Source organism: Callorhinus ursinus, unplaced genomic scaffold (assembly GCF_003265705.2).
Source record: "Callorhinus ursinus isolate GAN/ISIS: 27379988/994484 unplaced genomic scaffold, GSC_fseal_2.0 scaffold98, whole genome shotgun sequence".
Classification (NCBI taxonomy): domain Eukaryota; kingdom Metazoa; phylum Chordata; class Mammalia; order Carnivora; family Otariidae; genus Callorhinus; species Callorhinus ursinus.
In genome coordinates this window covers 1435367-1452094 of record NW_027397160.1, presented here as the reverse complement: position 1 = coordinate 1452094, position 16728 = coordinate 1435367, and the positions used below count along the sequence as shown (strand labels likewise).

The window sequence follows — 16728 nt, the reverse complement described above, 5'->3', positions numbered from 1 at the left end:
TACATAGAACAGCACCACAGTTCAGTTGCAGGACTAGGGAACTGCAGAGCTCAGGCAGATGAGAAGGATAAGGTGGGAGTCCCAAGCTCGGGGAGAGGCATGGGAAACTGAACAGCTGTCCCTCTGTACCCCATGGGAGATGTGAACACCACTGGGGCCGACGGGCTGTGGAAAGCCCGTTCGGATGACACGACTTCGAGTGGCCTGCCGCAAGAGAGAAAGTGGCACAAAAAGCAAGATTGCAGTGGATGGCCTTGCTCTGGGCAATGTTGCAGTAGACACGCGCTGGGTTTTTGGGGTTCCTTCTGTTCTGCTCACCTGTCCCCCGCCTTTACTTGGACAGGATTTGCCTGCAGGCTGCGTGCTCCCTGCTTACTCTATCCGCTGAGACTGAATAAGGGTAGTGATAATAGCGCCCCTTTGTCAGTGTGATAATGACAACCTGGCTGACACAAGCTCATCTTTCACCCTCAGTGGGAATGTGTGAGCATAAGCAGTCACAGCCTAGACAAACCTCCCTCAGAGGGTGCTGGAAACTCAAACACCAGAAAAACACGTCTCCATTGAGTCAGACCACAGCCCTGTGGTAAGTGCAGCTTTCAGTCTTAGCTTGCAGAATCCAGTGGTTTGAGCAAACATGGGTGTGGGTGGGCTCACAAAACCAGGGGTCGGGCTGGCAACACTGGCAGAGCACTGGGTCAACTTTCCAAGACCAGTTACGGTCCCAGAGCCTGACTTTTGCAACCTCTACATGTTACAATACATGTGAGACTCCGCGGGGTGCATGCCCAGAGTCTTCCCACACGGGTTTGGTCCCTGGTTTTCAATCTATATTCCTTAGAACCCCAGAATCATTTCCATGGTCATTCTAGACTATGTTATTGATCTCTCAGTTTATTTTTAACAATTAAAACAGTGTCCAAATAGATGATGTAGATACCCCCAAGGAGGAAAGCCTAACGCTCACTCCTTAAGTATGAGCTGTGCACAATGACTTCCTCCCACAGAGGACTGTGGAAAGGGGAGAAAAATAGTAACTGTGGAGTGAAGAAACCTAGCTGGGTGATCAGGGTCGGAGTTAGCAGTGATGAGTCAGGGTGACCACATGCACTGTGAGAATTCTGTTATACCATCTTCCTGGTTTTCCTATAAATATAAACTTTAAATAACTTAATTGTTTTAAAGATTTTATTTATTTATCTGACAGAGACGGTGAGAGAGGGAACACAAGCAGGGGGAGCGGGAGAGGGAAAAGCAGGCTTCCCGCCGAGCAGGGAGTCCGGTGCGGGGCTCGATCCCAGGACCCTGGGACCATGACCTGAGCCGAAGACAGACGCTTAACGACTGAGCCACCCAGGTGCCCCAAAATTTTAATAAATAGCTTTATTAAAAAAAAAAAACAGTCTAACAAACTCACACTGGGATGTGTTATGTATACCACTTGGATTATCTCCTAGCTACCTTGAGTAGCTTAGCTAAATTAGTTTTTGTTTACACTCAGACCTCCTGTTTGAATGTTAGGGTTATGATACATATAAATCCATAACCACTGAAGTGTATGGGCAATTTAAGGGACTTTTAGCCAAATTTTGGCCATCTGATACAAGTTTTTGGTTCAGTTGCATTGAGGAGGGGGCTGTAAGTGTGCTGATCCCTCATTCCCACCCCAGCCCTGGACTACTATCGCCGGATCCAATATCCAATCTGTTCTATCCACTTCATTAGCTGGGTTGATTAATTTGTAAATCTGAAATGTAAAGCTGGTAGAAATGAAGAGCCACTCTGATCAGTTTTGCGCCCTGCGCTCTGTGTGAAGGATCGTTTATAAAAGGCTTCTCTTGCTGGGTGGCGCGCCCCCCCACCCGCTCCCCCCAGGGCTGGAGTGCATGTCTGCAGCCACCAACTTCTGACCTGCCCAGGGGTCCTGTCGCTAGGTGCGCCCCCCCCCCCCGGGCCTGGATCCCCACAGGGCAATCCCAGTCCGGCAATCACATCCCTGCCTGGAGGAGTGGTAGCCCCGTGTGGCCCTGTGTCCTGCAAGGTGATGGCTAGGAGCCTGTGGGGTGCACCCACCCAGAAGCCCCACCAGAAAAGCCCCTAAGCAGGTCATTGGTCAGCTCCCTGTGCTTCCTCTTCTGCCGCCCAGAATTTCCTGAAATCGCAGGGACGTGGTGCCCCCACCCTGTCCCCCTGGTGTCCAGGCTTCATGCCCATCTGGCTCTGAGGGTCCCTAGAAGGGGCTGGGGCCTACTGGCCCCTTGGAGGTAACAATGGATGAGGGGAGGGTAGGCCCCTGCAGTGCATGGGGGATGGATGCAGCTGCCCCCACCCCTACGCCATACCCTTCTGGACTCAGTCCTGAGGGTGGGGGCAATGCATGGGGGAATCAGGACTGTCCCCCCCTTCCCAGGACCTCACTCTGTCCCCTCGGGCTCCAGCTGCTGCTCATCACCTTCCCAATAAGCCCCACCTGGCTACACCTGGAGATTAGCAGTGTTTATAGGCAACTCCTGTGGGGGGGGGGGCAGGCGGGGCTGGGGAAGGACTCTCAGTGGAAACCCGGCAACCTGGGGCCTTCCTGTGTCTGCAGCACCCAGCAACCGCCAAGGCAACGCGGCGCTCTGGGAGCTGTGGCCACCCTCCCACAGGGGGTAAGCCGCGTCCAGGGGGTAAACTCAGCCCAGCTCAGGAACCCTTCAAAGACACCACAGTTGGGGCTGCTTCTCCTTGCTTGCTGATAACCTGAAACCCAGGGAGGAGGTGGGTCTGTGGTGTCCCAGGATGCTGGACTCCTCAGTGGCAGATGCGATGACCCGACTGACCCTGAAACTCTTGGAGAAGGTAAGGCAGTGGGGGCAATCATGTATTCAACAGCTTGTCAAAGAAGCACAGATTCAAAAGGTAAGTTATTATGCCTGTCAGTATACTCCTGCTTCCAAGGGAAAACACTTTCCTGTGCTTTTAGCCTTATGATGAAGGCCTGTGGTCTCTTGGTTTTCTCTGCCTTTATGCAGAACCAACTAGGTTCTTCTGGCAGCTTCTCAGCTGGGAGGCTGGATACACCCACGGCCCAGAGCATTTTCAGGGCCCACAAACTCCCCTGCAGAGCCTTCTGGCTTCAGTGTTTGGAGGAGACAGGCTCTGGCTGGTGCAGGGTCTACAGCCACGTAGGCCGGCCCTGGGGCCCATCCTGACAGCTGTCTTCCTGTCTTCCACGGCCAGCCTGCCCACCAGCACAGCGCCTCCTTCTGGGTGGCCCATGGCCAACGTGGAGGGGCTGGCAGGGGTCATCCCAGGACAGGCCCAGACTGTGCTGCTCAGCCCAGGGTTCAAGGGGGCGGGGCGGGGCGGGGGTGGGGGGTGGTCAGGGACAGGGAGCTGGCCTGGCTCAGGCTCTGCAGAAAGTTGCTTGAAAGGGACCATTCACCTCAGAGCATCTGCCCTGAGATTTCAAGGTGGGACTTGTGTGCACCAAATGGAAAGCCTGACGACACAGTCCTAAGAGAGTACGGATGACCCTTGCCACCTCCCCCCACTCTGTCCCCAATCACCTCCATCTGGGACTCTGGTCCCAGGACTCTGGGGCAGGTGCTCCTCCCCCCACCCAGACCCCACCCACTCACGCACCGTCCTTTTTGACATAGAAACTGGAGCAAGAGTGTGACGATGTGGAAGGGAATTCTGAAGACCCCCACCTCATACCAGGTAAGAGCCCAGGCCGCTGGGAGAACACACACACACACACACACGGTGCCCTGCCAAGCACACCCTCATAGCTTACCGCACCCTCACAAAAACCCCAACAGGGGATGCATTCATCATTCCCATTCTGCAATTAAGAGAAGGGGGGTCCAGAGAGGTCTGATCGTCTGCCGCAGGGTGCCCAGCTCAGACATGGCCACACCTGGATCCGACTTGTGTCGCTATGAGCTTGTTCTGGGGTGGGGGGTATGCGGGGTTCAACCTGTCAGGTGGGCACATCTTCAGGCAGCCAGACCAGGCGCCCCTGTGCATCTGCCACCCTGGCCAACGGTCGCTCAGGCCACATGAGGTGGAGGAGAGGACCGCTCTCCCGGTGACAGTGCCCAGGTTCAGGGACATCTGGGTGAGGTGCTAGGGAGGCCTATGAGAGCACTGCCTGTTCATGGCGAAGAGGCCCTTTGGCAGTGGGAGCTCCAGGAAACTCGTGAGGAGAGCAGGCAGAGCCCAGGGCTCAAATCCAGACAGGAAACGCCAAACCAGGTCACCTGGCCAACAGGTAAGAGCAGAACCATGGAGTGGGCCAGGGCAGGGGGACTCCTGGGGACCCCCCCCAGGACAGGCTGCTCTAGGCATCCTCAGGTCTGGGGGGTGGAGAATGGGTGTGCTGTGCCCGAGGAAGGAAGGCCAGACCCTGTTCAGAGCCTCCTCTTGAGTGGGGACCCCTCTCTCAGGAGGCTGCAGATGGCATTACCTGTGGCTCGGTGGACCGGACCAGCCCCCAGACTGCTTGGGGCCCCCACATGGCTCCAGGTGTCAGGAGGCCAGGCTCACAACCCGGTCGCACTCACTACCGAGCCCCATGAAGACCTTCTCCCTCTCACCAGAGTGCAGCAGAGCCCGAGGAAGGGCTTTCTGCCATAGGGCCGTGCTTGGGCCCCGTGTGGGAACCTGCCTGATGTGACACCCCGCAGGAAACAAGGACAGGCTGGATGCAGCCCTGCTGGGTGCTCTGAGGAGGAGGCAAGACCTTCTGCAGAGACTCTGGGTAGGCCGCATGTCCAGCAGCTGTGTGGACCCTGATCATGACCAGGCCAGAGGCACGGGGGAGGGCTTCCTGGACTAAGCACTGGTCCCTGATGTCTGTGACCTGTGGGTGGGTAATGGACGGATCCGGAGCAGCTAGGAGCCTGCGCACCTGGATCCTGGACTTCATGGAGAAAATAACACCTGCATGCACGTTTTCCGTAGTCTAGGTTCCAGCAGGAGTGTTAGCTGAAAAACCCTGCTTTGGTTGCACGTTTCCCAAGGTAGAAATTCTGTGCAAAGGGCCCAATTCCTACAGGAAGTGGGATTTTAAGATGGCCAACGGCTTCGTCCAAACTAAATGCACCAGCAACAGGGAATGACCATGAGAAGCGATTAATTGGGTCCAAACGTATAGTTATGATAAAATGCTATGTCGTGGTGATGGAGGAAAGAGAATATGCTCTGTTGGCTAGATGAAGAGAACAACCAGAAACGGTTCATTATTTGGTAAACTTAAACAGAAGGTTAAGCTCCCTCCCCTTCCCACCACGTGAAATGAAGGGTTCCTCTCATGTGTGCCCCCCACGAAGAGCCTGGCTCCAATTCCAGAGGGTCTGTGCCCCGAGTGGACCAGGAGGACGCCCTGAGACCCCCCCGCCAGAGGACCACATGTCCGTGCACCTCTGCGCCAGGCGGAGTGCGCGCCCCGGGCACCCGGTCTCCTCCCTTTGGTGTCTGTGGCTCTCCCTCTCTGGGTGCTGCAGCTCTGCATTGTGTTGCAGGAACAGCATGTCCTAGAGGAGGGCTCCCAGGCCCGAGCACGGAGCAGCGTGAACAGAGGAGAAGCCCGTGGGCCAGCGCTGCCCCCAGAGGTGCCCCCCATGGGTATCTACCCTGCCACCTCCCTGCCCCCGCCAGCCCTGGAGCCACCACGGATTATCCAACACTCAGTAAGTCTTCATGAGCTGAGGGCAGAAGCAACGTGGAGAGGATGTGGTGCCCACAGAGACCCCTCATCCAAACGGAGACTGTGGCTTTTTGTGGTCTCCAGACCTACCTCCACAGCGTTACGAAGAGGGTCAGTCAGCTAGGAGCCAACAGTGGCCACATTTACCATGTCCCGGGCACTGCACAGGGACCTCCCTGGCTCCTCTCTGCAGTCCTCACAGGTGCCCTGAGAACTGGCTTTGGGGAGAGGGCATGGTCTTATCCCCTTATTACAGAGGAGAGCCTGGGGTCCCCATTCAGCCTCCTGACTCTCAGGTCCTAGCCTTTACACGAGGAACAGAAGTACTCAGCATCAGGAAGGCCCTGAGTTTGAGGAAGAAGTGTGTTAGCTCTTTCTCAAAATTTCATAATGACCAGGGGAATCCTAAGACCCTAACCTCAAGGGCAGAATTTAAAAAGGTAAAAGAATGTTCCAGGTTTTGAGAGCCTCAAACCTTTGTTCAGCATTCTGGGTTGCAAGCAATGGAAAGCAACTCTGACCCTCTTAAGCAGAAGGGAATGCAGCAGAAGGCAGGTGAGCGCAGAGAAGGGCCAGAAGCCAGGGACAGGGCTCAGGAGAGCCCTGGGGAGAAGAGCAGGCGGAGGTGGTGGGCAGGACCAAGCTGCAAAGGTTCCGGCCAGGGAGGCGGCAGTGTGGGCAGACTAGGCCCGTGATCTGGAGCACCTTTGTTCTTTGGAAGAAGACCTGGCAGCACGAGGTTGAGGGACTAGAGCAGGAAGGGGTGACCCCAGATCAGGGAGAGATCTGTGCTAACGGAGCCCGCAGGGCCCCCTTTTGCCCCTGGGCTGTCTGTGTCTAGGCTCTGGATCTCCCCTCCTCAGCCTGCATCTTTGGATCTTCCAACACTGGGACCTCCTTCCAGGAATGGCAGGGGTGGTGGGGGTTAGAGGCAGGAGGCATCCCCCCCCAATTCCCAAACATGTTCACGCTCACAGCAATTCACGTGGACCCACTTGCACCTTTCAATCAGCCCCACTGACGACAAAAGGGCAAGTAGGGCCTTTGGTGGTTACAGTGAATTTCCTTGATGCTGGACTCAGAGACCCCGAGGCAGGGTGTCCCCCAAGCCGGGGACGCCACAGCTTTATCAGTCTATGCGTTGGGTAGCAAAGCGCTCTGCGGGCCAGAGCCGGCCTGCCCTCTGATTTTGTGCAACCTGTAAGCTGAGAACGGTCTTACACTATAGGTGTTTGGGGGCTCAGCCCCCCAACACTGGCTCAGCCTGGGGTCAGCTTGGGACGCCTTCCCTCTGCTGGTTCTGAATCTCGCCCTGTTCGCGCTCCCTCTCCCGCCGGGCTCGCTCGCTCTCTCTCTCTCTCTCTCTCTCTCTCTCTCTCTCTCATCCTTTACCTCTCCCTCTCTCTTTCGCCTGCACTCTCTCGTGCTCTCTCTAAAATAAATAAAATCTTTTAAAAAATGGGAAAATCAAAAGAAGAAGCATGGTTTGTAGCATATGAAAATGATGTGAAATGCAAATCTCAGTGCCCGTGCGGATGTGTCACCACCCGTCCCGCGTGCGGTGGCCACTTTGCAGCCGCCCTGCCGGGGGAAGCCTTCACCGCCGAGGCCCTGTGGCCCACAAAGCCAAAACTATTTATTGTCTGGCGCTCTACATAGAGAGTCTGCCAAGCCCTGGTTTTGCCATCATTCCTGGGAACTAGGAAAGAAAGGACAAGGCCTTATCCATCCAGGAGAGGAGTGAGATGGGAAGTCTTTGGTGCATGGTCAGCACCTAGTGTGGGCTTGGAATTGGTGTACGTTCCTTTTAACTGGAGAGAAGCCAGAGATTATCTTCATGACCTGTTCCTTGGATGCCTCTATTCAAGCAGTATTAATGAAACCGGATGTTAGCTTCTTCTCCTGAAGACAGGAAATGGGGGAAAATTAAAAATAGTGTTTGTTAGGGGCGCCTGGGGGGCTCGGCTAAGCATCTGACTCTTGATTTTTGGCTCAGGTCCTGATCTTGGGGTGGTGGGACTGAGCCCCACATCAGGAGCCTGCTTAAGACTCTCCCTCTCCCTCTGCCATCCCCCACCCACAGCCACCCATGTGCGTGCACAGGCACGCTCTCGCTCTTACAAAAAACAGGCTATGTGTTACTATGCTAGGGCAGCTTAAACAACGAAGTTATTTTCTTACATTTCTGGAGGGCGGAAGTCCAAGACCACCAATCAGGTTCCCGGAGAGCGTTCTCCTCCTGGCTTGCAGACGGCTGCCTTCTCACTGCCTTCACATGGTAGACAGAGAAAGCTCTCTGGCATCCCCCTTTTTATGAGGACACCAGCCCTACAGGATTCGGATGTCACCCTTATGACCTCACTTAACCTTTATTACCTCTTCACAGGCCTGATCTCCAAATACAGACACATTGGAGGTTAGAGCGTCAACACACGAATTTCAGGGTGGACACAAACATTCATAACATATCATGTCCTAGGTGATACCCAGACTCAAATATCCATCTACTAAGCAACCAAGTCAATGTATAGGGTTAATCATTTGAAGTTTCTCTTGGATGGATGGATGGATGGATGGATGGATGGATGGATGGGTAGGTAGACGGGCAGTGGATGGGTGGGTAGAAGGATAGGTGGGGAGGTGGATGGGTGGGTAGACAGGTGGGTGGGTCAATGGATAGATGGGTCTGTGGGTGGGTGTGTGGGTCGATGGATGGATGGGTGGGTGGGTGGATGGATGGGTGGGTGGATGGATGCTGTAGAACACGGTCTCCTAGGGCATATTTAGGGAACTAATCATCTGGCTCTTTGTAGGCCCCCCAGCCTCCTGCCACCATCATTCAACAGCTACCTCAGCAGCCCCTCATCACACAGATTCCCCCTCTCCAGGCCTTCCCCACTCAAAGAGCAGGAAGTATTAAGGAAGGTAAGTGTTCCATATTAATACTGTCATGGGTTTATAAAATTCTCTATCAAAACAAAAAATATTTTTATAAACAGGATAACCATTGTAGCTTTTGGCTACCCAGTCGAAGCTGCATATTAGCAACACAAAATAATTTTAACTTTAAGAAACCCTTATATGATAGATATCTCTGAGGGAAGAAAACAAGAACTAGGAATCGAGAGAACTGGGTTCAATCCCAACTAGCTCTACAAAACCCTGGCTAAATTGCTTCTCCTTTTAAATGAGTTTTGTTTTGTTTGTTTTGGTTTGGTGCAGGGAGGGGAAGAGGGAGAGAGAATCTGAAGCAGGCTCCCCTTTGAGCCCAGAGCCCAGATGCTGCAATATGATGATGTGGGGTCGATCTCATGACCCTGAGATCATGACCCGAGCTGAAACCAAGATTTGGGTGTTCAACGGACTGCACCACCCAGGTGCCCCTTAAATGAGTTTTAAATACTTGAGATTTAAAACTGCTTTATTGAAATGACAGAACAAATTGCACAAATTTAAAGTGTGCAGTTTGATGAGAGCTGACATATGTGTCTATCCATGAACTCAACTAATCTAGCAGTGAACACATCCACCCCCCCAAAAGCCTTCCTCCCTGAGGACCAAGGGTGTTAGGCTCCGGGAGCAGAGCTGCGTGTAGAATCACAGGTCCGTGTTCTCAATTCTGCCCTAGTGACGACTACCAGCTCCTTTCGTTACTGTAAGTCCATTGAATGTTGTCACACGTGCCAGGCCTGGTCCGAGGCTGCCTCGCACCACGCCCCTTACGAGGTTGCCCTGCGGGGGCCAAGCGCAGCCGGTGTGCTCGCAGAGGCAGCCCTGCTTGGTCTTCTCCATCTCTCCTTGGTGGTTTTTCCAGACGAGTTTAGTGAGCGTCTGTCTGGTTCCAAAGGCAAACTGACCAGAACCATGTGTGCTCTCCATGCGCCTGTGTGTGCAAATGCTTGTATGCCTTACAAGAGAAAAAGTGGCATTGAAGATCAGTGGTAAAAAAATGAAATCCTCAATACGTATCTCACTATTCAGACAAAGTAAGGTCAAGTCCTTACCCCATTCTTTACATCCAAACAAATTCTTTTTTTTTTTTTTAAGATTTTATTTATTTATTTGACAGAGAGAGAGAGAGAGCAGGAACACAAGCAGGGGGAGTGGGAGAGGGAGAAGCCGGCTTCCTGATGAGCAAGGAGCCCGATGCGGGGCTCGATCCCAGGACTCTGGGATAATGACCTGAGCCAAAGGCAGATGCTTAACGACTGAGCGGCCCAGGTGCCCCACCCAAACAAATTCTGACCTGATCAAATATTTGAAGGTAAAAACAGGCCCTCTCAGAAGTACCCTAACCACCGCCCTGGGGAGCTCGTGAGCATTTTAGAAACTGCGGTACCATAGACTGTATTCCCCAAGCTGTGCCGTTTGTTCTGTGACTCACTCTGTAACTGGTAGACCCAGTCTCTCCGCTTCACCCACTTTCCCCAAGCCCCACCCCCACCCGCCCCACCAGCAACCATCAGACCGGTCTCTGCATTTGTAGGTCTGATTCTGCTTTTTGTTCATTTATTCGTTTTTTCCATTCATTGGGCTTTAGTATGAAGTTGAACGCGTGGGATCTGGAGCCCCCTGCCCCCAGGGATGGAAGGAGCTTGGAGCACCGCGCCCCCCTCCTCCCACCCAGTTAGTACTGCTCTTTCTCTTTTAGAACAACTTCCCAAACTAGATGCCAGGATGATCTCCTACAGAAATGATCCTGACATCCTACTCACCCTTGGTTGTATCTCAGATCACCCTTCTGGAATTATCTTCTACCATCTTGAAATAAGCCCTTTCCAAGTTCCTTTAGAACAGTCTCTTGAAGCTCCCTCAGTGTTTGCCTCCTGGCAAATGTTTTTATTTCCCCTTGTTCTTAAATACTAGCTGCTGGATATTCAGATCTAAATTGATATTTATTTTCTCTCAACGTTTCCTGAGGACCCTTGTGATTATGTTGGGCCCACCCAGATAATCCAGGATAATCTCCCCACCTCAAGATTCTTTTTCAAAAATTAATTAATTTTAAAAATCGTGGTGAGGGTGCCTGGGTGGTACAGTCAGTGAAGGGTCCGACTCTTGGTTTCAGCTCAGTTTCTGATTCTCTCTCCCTCTCCCTCTGCCCCCACCCACCTCAAATAAATACATAAATCTTGAAAATAAGTTGTGGTTAAAAAACATAAAATTTACCATCTTAAACATGTTTAAGTAGTGTTGACTGGATCCACGTTGTTGTGCGGCAGATCTTTAGAACTTTCCATCTTGCAAAACTGAAACTGTGTCTCCGGGTCCCCTCCTACCAGCCCCCAGCACCCACCACCCTACTCTCTCTGAATCTGATGACTCAAGTACCTCCTATGAGAGGAATCGTACAGTATTTGTCCCTCTGTGACTGGCTCATTTCACGTGGAATAATGAACATCTTCGAGTTTCATCATGTGGTGGCAGGTGGCAGACTTTCCTGCCTTTTTAAGGCTGAATAATACTCCATGGGATGGATGGACCACATTCTTTTAACCCTTTGTTTGTTGATGGACACTTGGGTTGCTTTCATCCAAAACTTTTTTTTTTTTAAGATTCTATCTATTTCTTTGAGAGAGAGAGAGAGGCCAAGAGAGAGCATGAGTGGGGGGCAGAAGCAGACTCCCCGCCAATGGGGAGCCCGACACAGGGCTCCATCCCAGGACCCCGAGATCATGACCTGAGCCAAAGGCGGACACTTAACCGACTGAGCCACCCGGGCGCCCCTCCATCCAAGACTCTTAATCACATTGGCAACATCCCTTTCACCATATAACAAGACACAATTCACAGGTTCCGGGGATTAGGGTGTGTACATGCTAGGGGTCCATCATGCAGCTGACCACACTATTCAATCACATTATTATCCCACAAATTGTGGGCCTGTTCTTTTGGGGCTGTGGAGCCACCACACGGTCTCATCTTCTGGGGAATGGACATGTACGTTTCCGTGGGGCCGATGCCTAGGGCTGAGATGTTTGGGTCAGGAAACACTGCCAGACAGTTTTCCAAAGTGGTAGTGATGTGGGATCATCAAGCCCACAGTCAAAGAATTCTTGAGATGTCTCTGGTGCAAAAGGTGTTTTTATTAAAGCCCGGGGATAGGACCCGTGGGCAGAAGGAGTCACACTGGCATTGTGAGGAGCGACTGATTATATACTTTCTAATTAGTGGGGGTTAGGGACAGCGTAAGTCTCTAAGGAACCTGGAAGCGAGGCTTTCAGGACCTTGAGGGGCTAGCTGCTGTGAAGATAAGGTTCCTTTTCAACATGAAGGCACTAAGGCAGTTCCTTGAGGAAGGTTACACTCTGCACATCTCTGGAATCTATCAGTGGGCTGCAAGCTGTAAGGAGATTGAATTTAAGCTACATTTCTCTTGCCTTTGTTTCTCTCATCAGTAGTACCTGTCGACACTCCACAGGAGTGAACAAGAATTGCTTGCAGCAAGTCACCAACCCTCGGTGTCCTTAGACTGTTTCATCTTTGCCAATCTGGTGGGCATGGCGGCTCCTTCCAATTCTAATTGCATGTCACCTTTTCATATATTTATTGGCTGTTTGAATACTCTTTCTGTGACGTGGCCTTTCAAGTGTTTTGCCCATTTTTCTTCCAGGTCATCTGCCTATCTCCTTGGTTTCTAGGAATTCCTCATGTATTCTAACATGGGTCCTTTTTGATACACATATTGCAAATTGCTCTCTTTGTGGTGTCTCTGGATGAACACAAGTTCTTAATTTTTAATAAAGTTCTGTTTTTCAGGCTTTTTCCTTTATGGGTTCGTGCCTTTTCTGTCCTGTGTAAGAAGCCTTTAGCCACTCAAGGTCATGAAGATGTTCTACGGTTTGGTTGACTTTTCACATTGAGATATACGACTCACCTGGAACAGATTTTGTGAGCTCTGAGTTAGGGACTGGTTTATCTTTGCCATGGATATCGGTTTGGCCTTGTGCCACTTATCGAAGACCCTCCTTCCCCACAACACCAACGTGTGCCCCTTACCCTGAGGCAGTAACATCGGCCTTGAGGAAAATGGGTTTCCTCAAGGGTCTTTGCCCAGAACGGGGCTGCCAGACTAAGCCTCTCCACGCTCTTGTCTTGCAGGGATAAGAGTTCCCACAGGTGTATTGCTGCGCGAATCTGGCTCTGTGCCCCCCACCACCCCATTGCTCTTAGGCCTGGGACAAAATCTTTTAATCAAGGGTCTCTAGAGAAACAGAGCCAACAGGACATGTCCAGATAGAAAGATGTATTTTAGGGAATTGGCCAATGTGATTATGGAGGCTTGGCTAGCCCAGAATCTGCAGGGAGGGCTGGCTGGAGACAAAGAGCCAATTCCAGTGGCAAGGCTGCTGCCTACCCGGCTCCTGGACACCCCTGCGGGAGCCCCTGCCCAAGCCTCCAGGCTCCCCTTTTTTGACTGGGAGTGTGAGTGGTTTTAGGGACCTGCCTGCCCTTGGTGAGGCTGACAGAGCCTCGAGGCTGTGGGAAGAACTCATGTTTACCTCTTGCACTGACAAAAACGTGTTTCTTATTAACCAGAGTTGGTGAAGAGATTGGTTTCCTGGGGTGGCTGTAATAAAGTACCACAGGCCTGGGGGCTTAAAACAACAGAAATGTACTTTCTCTCAGTCTGGAGGCCGGAATTCTGAAACCCAGGTGTCACATAGCCAGGCTCCCTCCAGAGACTCCCAGGGAGGGTCCTTCCTGTCCTGTCCAGCGGTGGCTCCAGGTAGTCCTGGCTGGTGGCCGCGTGGGTCCCATCTCTGCCCCATCCCCATGTGGCCTCTCCTCTGCTGTCTCAAACCTCCCTTTGCCTCTCTTATAAAAACACTTGTCTTCTTGAGGTGCCTGGGTGGCGCAGTTGGTTGAATGCCGGCCTTCGGCTCAGGTCGTGATCCCAGGGTCCTGGGATCGAGCCCCCATCGGGCTCCCTGCTCGGCGGGAAGCCTGCTTCTCCCTCTGCCCCTCCCCCTGCTTGTGTTCCTGCTCTTGCTCTCTCTCTTTCTGTCAAATAAATAAATAAAAAATCTTAAAAAAAAACCTTAAAAACAAAAGCAAAAACAAAAACAAAACATGTGTCTTGGATGTAGGGCCTAGCTGGATAATCCAGGATGATCTCATCTCAAGATTCTTAATTACGTCTGCAAAGACTCTTTCTAAGTAAGATCACATTCAGAGCTCCTGGGGATCAGGATGTGGACACACTTGCGGGGGCCCCCATTTGCGGGAATGAGAAGTGCAGCAGCCTCTCCGGAGCCCAGTGGACACAACAACACTTTAAAGCACACACATCCTCCAACCCCGAAGTTTCGCACCTCAGAACACATCCCCATTGCCTATGCCCGTAGGGCCTCCTGCTTGTGGAGCACTGAGTGTGTCTCCGCGTCGGCGATGCTCTAAATCTTTGTCCTCAGGAGAGGCCTGATGATCAGCGTGTGGTCTGTGAGTGATGGAGCCTCTCCTTTCAGACATGGTGGAGATGATGCTGATGCAGAACGCACAGATGCACCAGATCATCATGCAAAACCTGATGCTCAAAGCCCTGCCCTCGCCAGCGTTTTTGCCCTCCGGGGGATCACAGGCCGCCCCCCTGTACGCCACTGCTCAGGTAGGCTCAGCTGGGGACAGGCACGGAGGTAAAGGAGGCCACCCAAATCAAAACCAGAGGACCTGGGTGGCTTTTCTTCTGGAGTCCGTGCATCTGTGTAACTCTGAAAAGCACATTTCTGACTCCTGGGTCTGTGATCTGCTTGTGAAACCCCCTGACACTCCCCATTCCCACCTAGCTGAAGAATGAGTTACGCGGTTTGGGGCCCAGAAAGCTGCTTCCTAGAGCCAGATGAACTCTGCTGGGGCCTGGCCCCCCCTCCTCCCCTCCCTCCCTCCTCCCCCCTCCCCCATTGAAATGGGCTGGTGTGTGTGCTGTGCTGACGACCTGCAGCGGGCTCCCCTTGTTCTCCTGCAAGCCAGAGGCAGAAGCGGCCCTCCGTGCATCACCACCACCACTACGCGCCCCCAGGTCCCCTGCAGGCCATCCCAGCACCTGGCTCCCTGGCTGGTTACTGCACGTGGCCCACGGTGGTCTCGGCCACCGCCCTCCCACCTGCCTCCAGCTTCCTGCCAGCCCTGCACCACTTGGCTGGCCCCTCATCAGCAGCCCTTAGCCCGTAAGTCAAGGCCAGCTTCTTGTTCTGTGGGTGGGAATACCTAGGGACTGGGTTGCACCTCCTCACGCCTGCTGACAAGCCAGTGGACCCATCTTTATCTGGTCCTAGGCTGTAGCAGGGAATTTGGAAAGGCCCTCCCATCTTCCCCAGGGAGGCAGGTGGGTCCTTGGCAGTATTAGCCCCTGGAGGTCCCGGTCTGAGAATGGACCCCAGGCCAACCTCCTGGGGAAGCTGCTTGTGGCTTGGGTCATTTGTCCAGCATGAGCAGGGCTCTGGGGACCTGCACCTGAGCCCTGGCTGCACGGCTCACCTGTAGTGTGGTGTCTGCATGCGAGGCCAGGGCAGTAACTGCACCCACATATCCAAGCTTTCCTAGGGTGGCATCTGATGGCGTCCAGCCCACGCAGGCTCCGGGCTTGTGAGCCTCCACATGTGGACTCTGGTGAGCAGCAGAGTCCTGGGGACTCTGGGGGCATCGGGTGTGGTCGGGGAGGCCCGGCAGAAGGCTGCAGCCTTGTCCCTGGATGCAGGACCGCGAGTCAAGAGGGAGGGAATACAGGGTTTCATCAGGAAAGATGGCCCAGGAGCCGTAAGAGAAAAGATTGGTGGAATTAGCTGCTTACACCATAAACAAAGTCAAACATGATGATAACTGGGAGCTCTGCCTGCCACGTGGGGGGCAGGAGTGAGGGTTCCTGCTAAGTGAACGGAGCAAGGCAAGCGGCCCGCTGGGCTCTCCCGTGGAAAGGTGCCTTCAGGTGTGGAGAGGTGTCGTTGCTGGTCTGCACAGCTTTCTCCTAGAAGGGAGACACTCGAGGTTGAACGTGGTTCCTTCTGAAGGGGGCTGAGGAAAGGGAGCTTTCTCTGTGTGTTTGTTCTTCTTGGTTCTGTCAGGGCTTCTGACGTGAACGTCACCTTTACTCTTTCTTCACTTTTCGTGACCTTTTTTTTCTTGGTGGAATCATGTTCCCTTGCTGCTTTACTTATTTTAAAGATTTGTTTATTTACTTATTGAGAGCACGTGCATGAGCGGGGGGGAGGGGCAGAGGGAGCAGCAGGCTCCCCACTGAGCAGGGGACTTGATCCCACAACCCGGAGGTCATGACCTGAGCCAAAGGCAGACCCTTGACCGACTGAGCCACCCAGGCGCCCCATCCCTTGCTGTTTTAATGTAATTTTCATGTAAATGTCATTTTTAAGTGCTACACGTTTTCATCAGCCCCTTTTGGGTAAACCCTCCCGTGCCCGAAGTTCCACAGCAGCAAGAGCCCAGTCCTCCTCACTGCTTCCGTGGACCCTGCAGGCTCGCCGGAACGCTGGCCTGGGAAGCAGGTGGAAGCAGGTGGCTAAGGAGGTGCCACGCAGCTCAGCTCCCTCGGGCTGGACCCCTGCTCAGGGAGCCTCCAAGGCAGGAGAGCGGCAGGGGTCCACACAGTGTGCCTGGCACATGCTTTTGTGAAATGCAATTAAAGTTCTGACTCAATTTCTTATTTTCACATTGACATTTTCTAACATGGTTTTCCTGTTTGGTTTTATTTCTCAACATAATTGTTAGTTCAATATGGGGAATAAATTTGGCAGAAGTTGGTTGTCTTGGGATGGCCTAATAAATTGGAAAAACTGTTTTGTCTGCGTCCTGAGTAAGGAAAACCCCGTTTTTCTCTGCGAACCTCCTTTACTCACAGGCAGAACAGACCCTTCTATCACTTCTAGTTGCTAATTCTGACATCAGCTGGGTGTCCTGCAGCCCCACTCGGTTCTGACACCATCCACCCATGTAAGGACTCAGTCCCATGAGACTCCCCCATGCCAGCCGCAGATTCAGGTTGTCCCCTGTGCTTCTGACCTACTAGGTCAGGGAGCAGA

At 52.9% G+C, this 16728-nt stretch overlaps 1 protein-coding gene and 1 long non-coding RNA gene across 7 annotated transcripts; one reads left to right on the top strand and one right to left on the bottom strand.

The window, feature by feature from the left end:
* Window positions 1–2667: 2667 nt before the first annotated feature.
* Window positions 2668–16240, top strand: CUNH21orf58 (chromosome unknown C21orf58 homolog). Of its 6 annotated transcripts, none has more exons than XR_012376984.1 (9): window positions 2668–2841; window positions 3645–3705; window positions 4674–4747; window positions 5511–5678; window positions 8509–8620; window positions 14164–14303; window positions 14662–14862; window positions 15230–15304; window positions 16122–16185. XR_012376984.1 is itself a non-coding variant. In XM_073888867.1 (9 exons), the coding sequence occupies exons 1-8, from the start codon at window positions 2782–2784 to the stop codon at window positions 15282–15284; spliced, it is 867 nt and encodes a 288-aa protein (XP_073744968.1). In that variant the 5' UTR covers window positions 2668–2781; the 3' UTR covers window positions 15285–15304; window positions 16122–16240. The 6 variants fall into 6 exon arrangements, 3 of the variants coding, with proteins under 3 accessions (XP_073744968.1, XP_073744969.1, XP_073744970.1); XR_012376985.1 differs by having other exon boundaries at window positions 16125–16134; XR_012376986.1 differs by lacking the exon at window positions 16122–16185 and adding an exon at window positions 16063–16085.
* LOC112816817 (uncharacterized) lies at window positions 7371–7988 on the bottom strand. The gene is made up of 2 exons (XR_003206241.2): window positions 7877–7988; window positions 7371–7597 (listed from the first exon to the last, which is right to left on the bottom strand). It is a non-coding gene; the product is annotated as an uncharacterized lncRNA (long non-coding RNA).
* Window positions 16241–16728: the final 488 nt, after the last annotated feature.

What these genes read in the sequence shown, in the direction of transcription:
- CUNH21orf58 (XM_073888867.1), top strand. Translation starts at nt 2,782, where the DNA reads ATGCTGGACTCCTCAGTGGCAGATGCGATGACCCGACTGACCCTGAAA. An exon ending in AGCAGGAAGTATTAAGGAAG is followed by an intron (nt 8,621 to 14,163) that starts GTAAGTGTTCCA and finishes CTCTCCTTTCAG; the next exon opens with ACATGGTGGAGATGATGCTG. An exon ending in CCCTGTACGCCACTGCTCAG is followed by an intron (nt 14,304 to 14,665) that starts GTAGGCTCAGCT and finishes CCTGCAAGCCAG; the next exon opens with AGGCAGAAGCGGCCCTCCGT.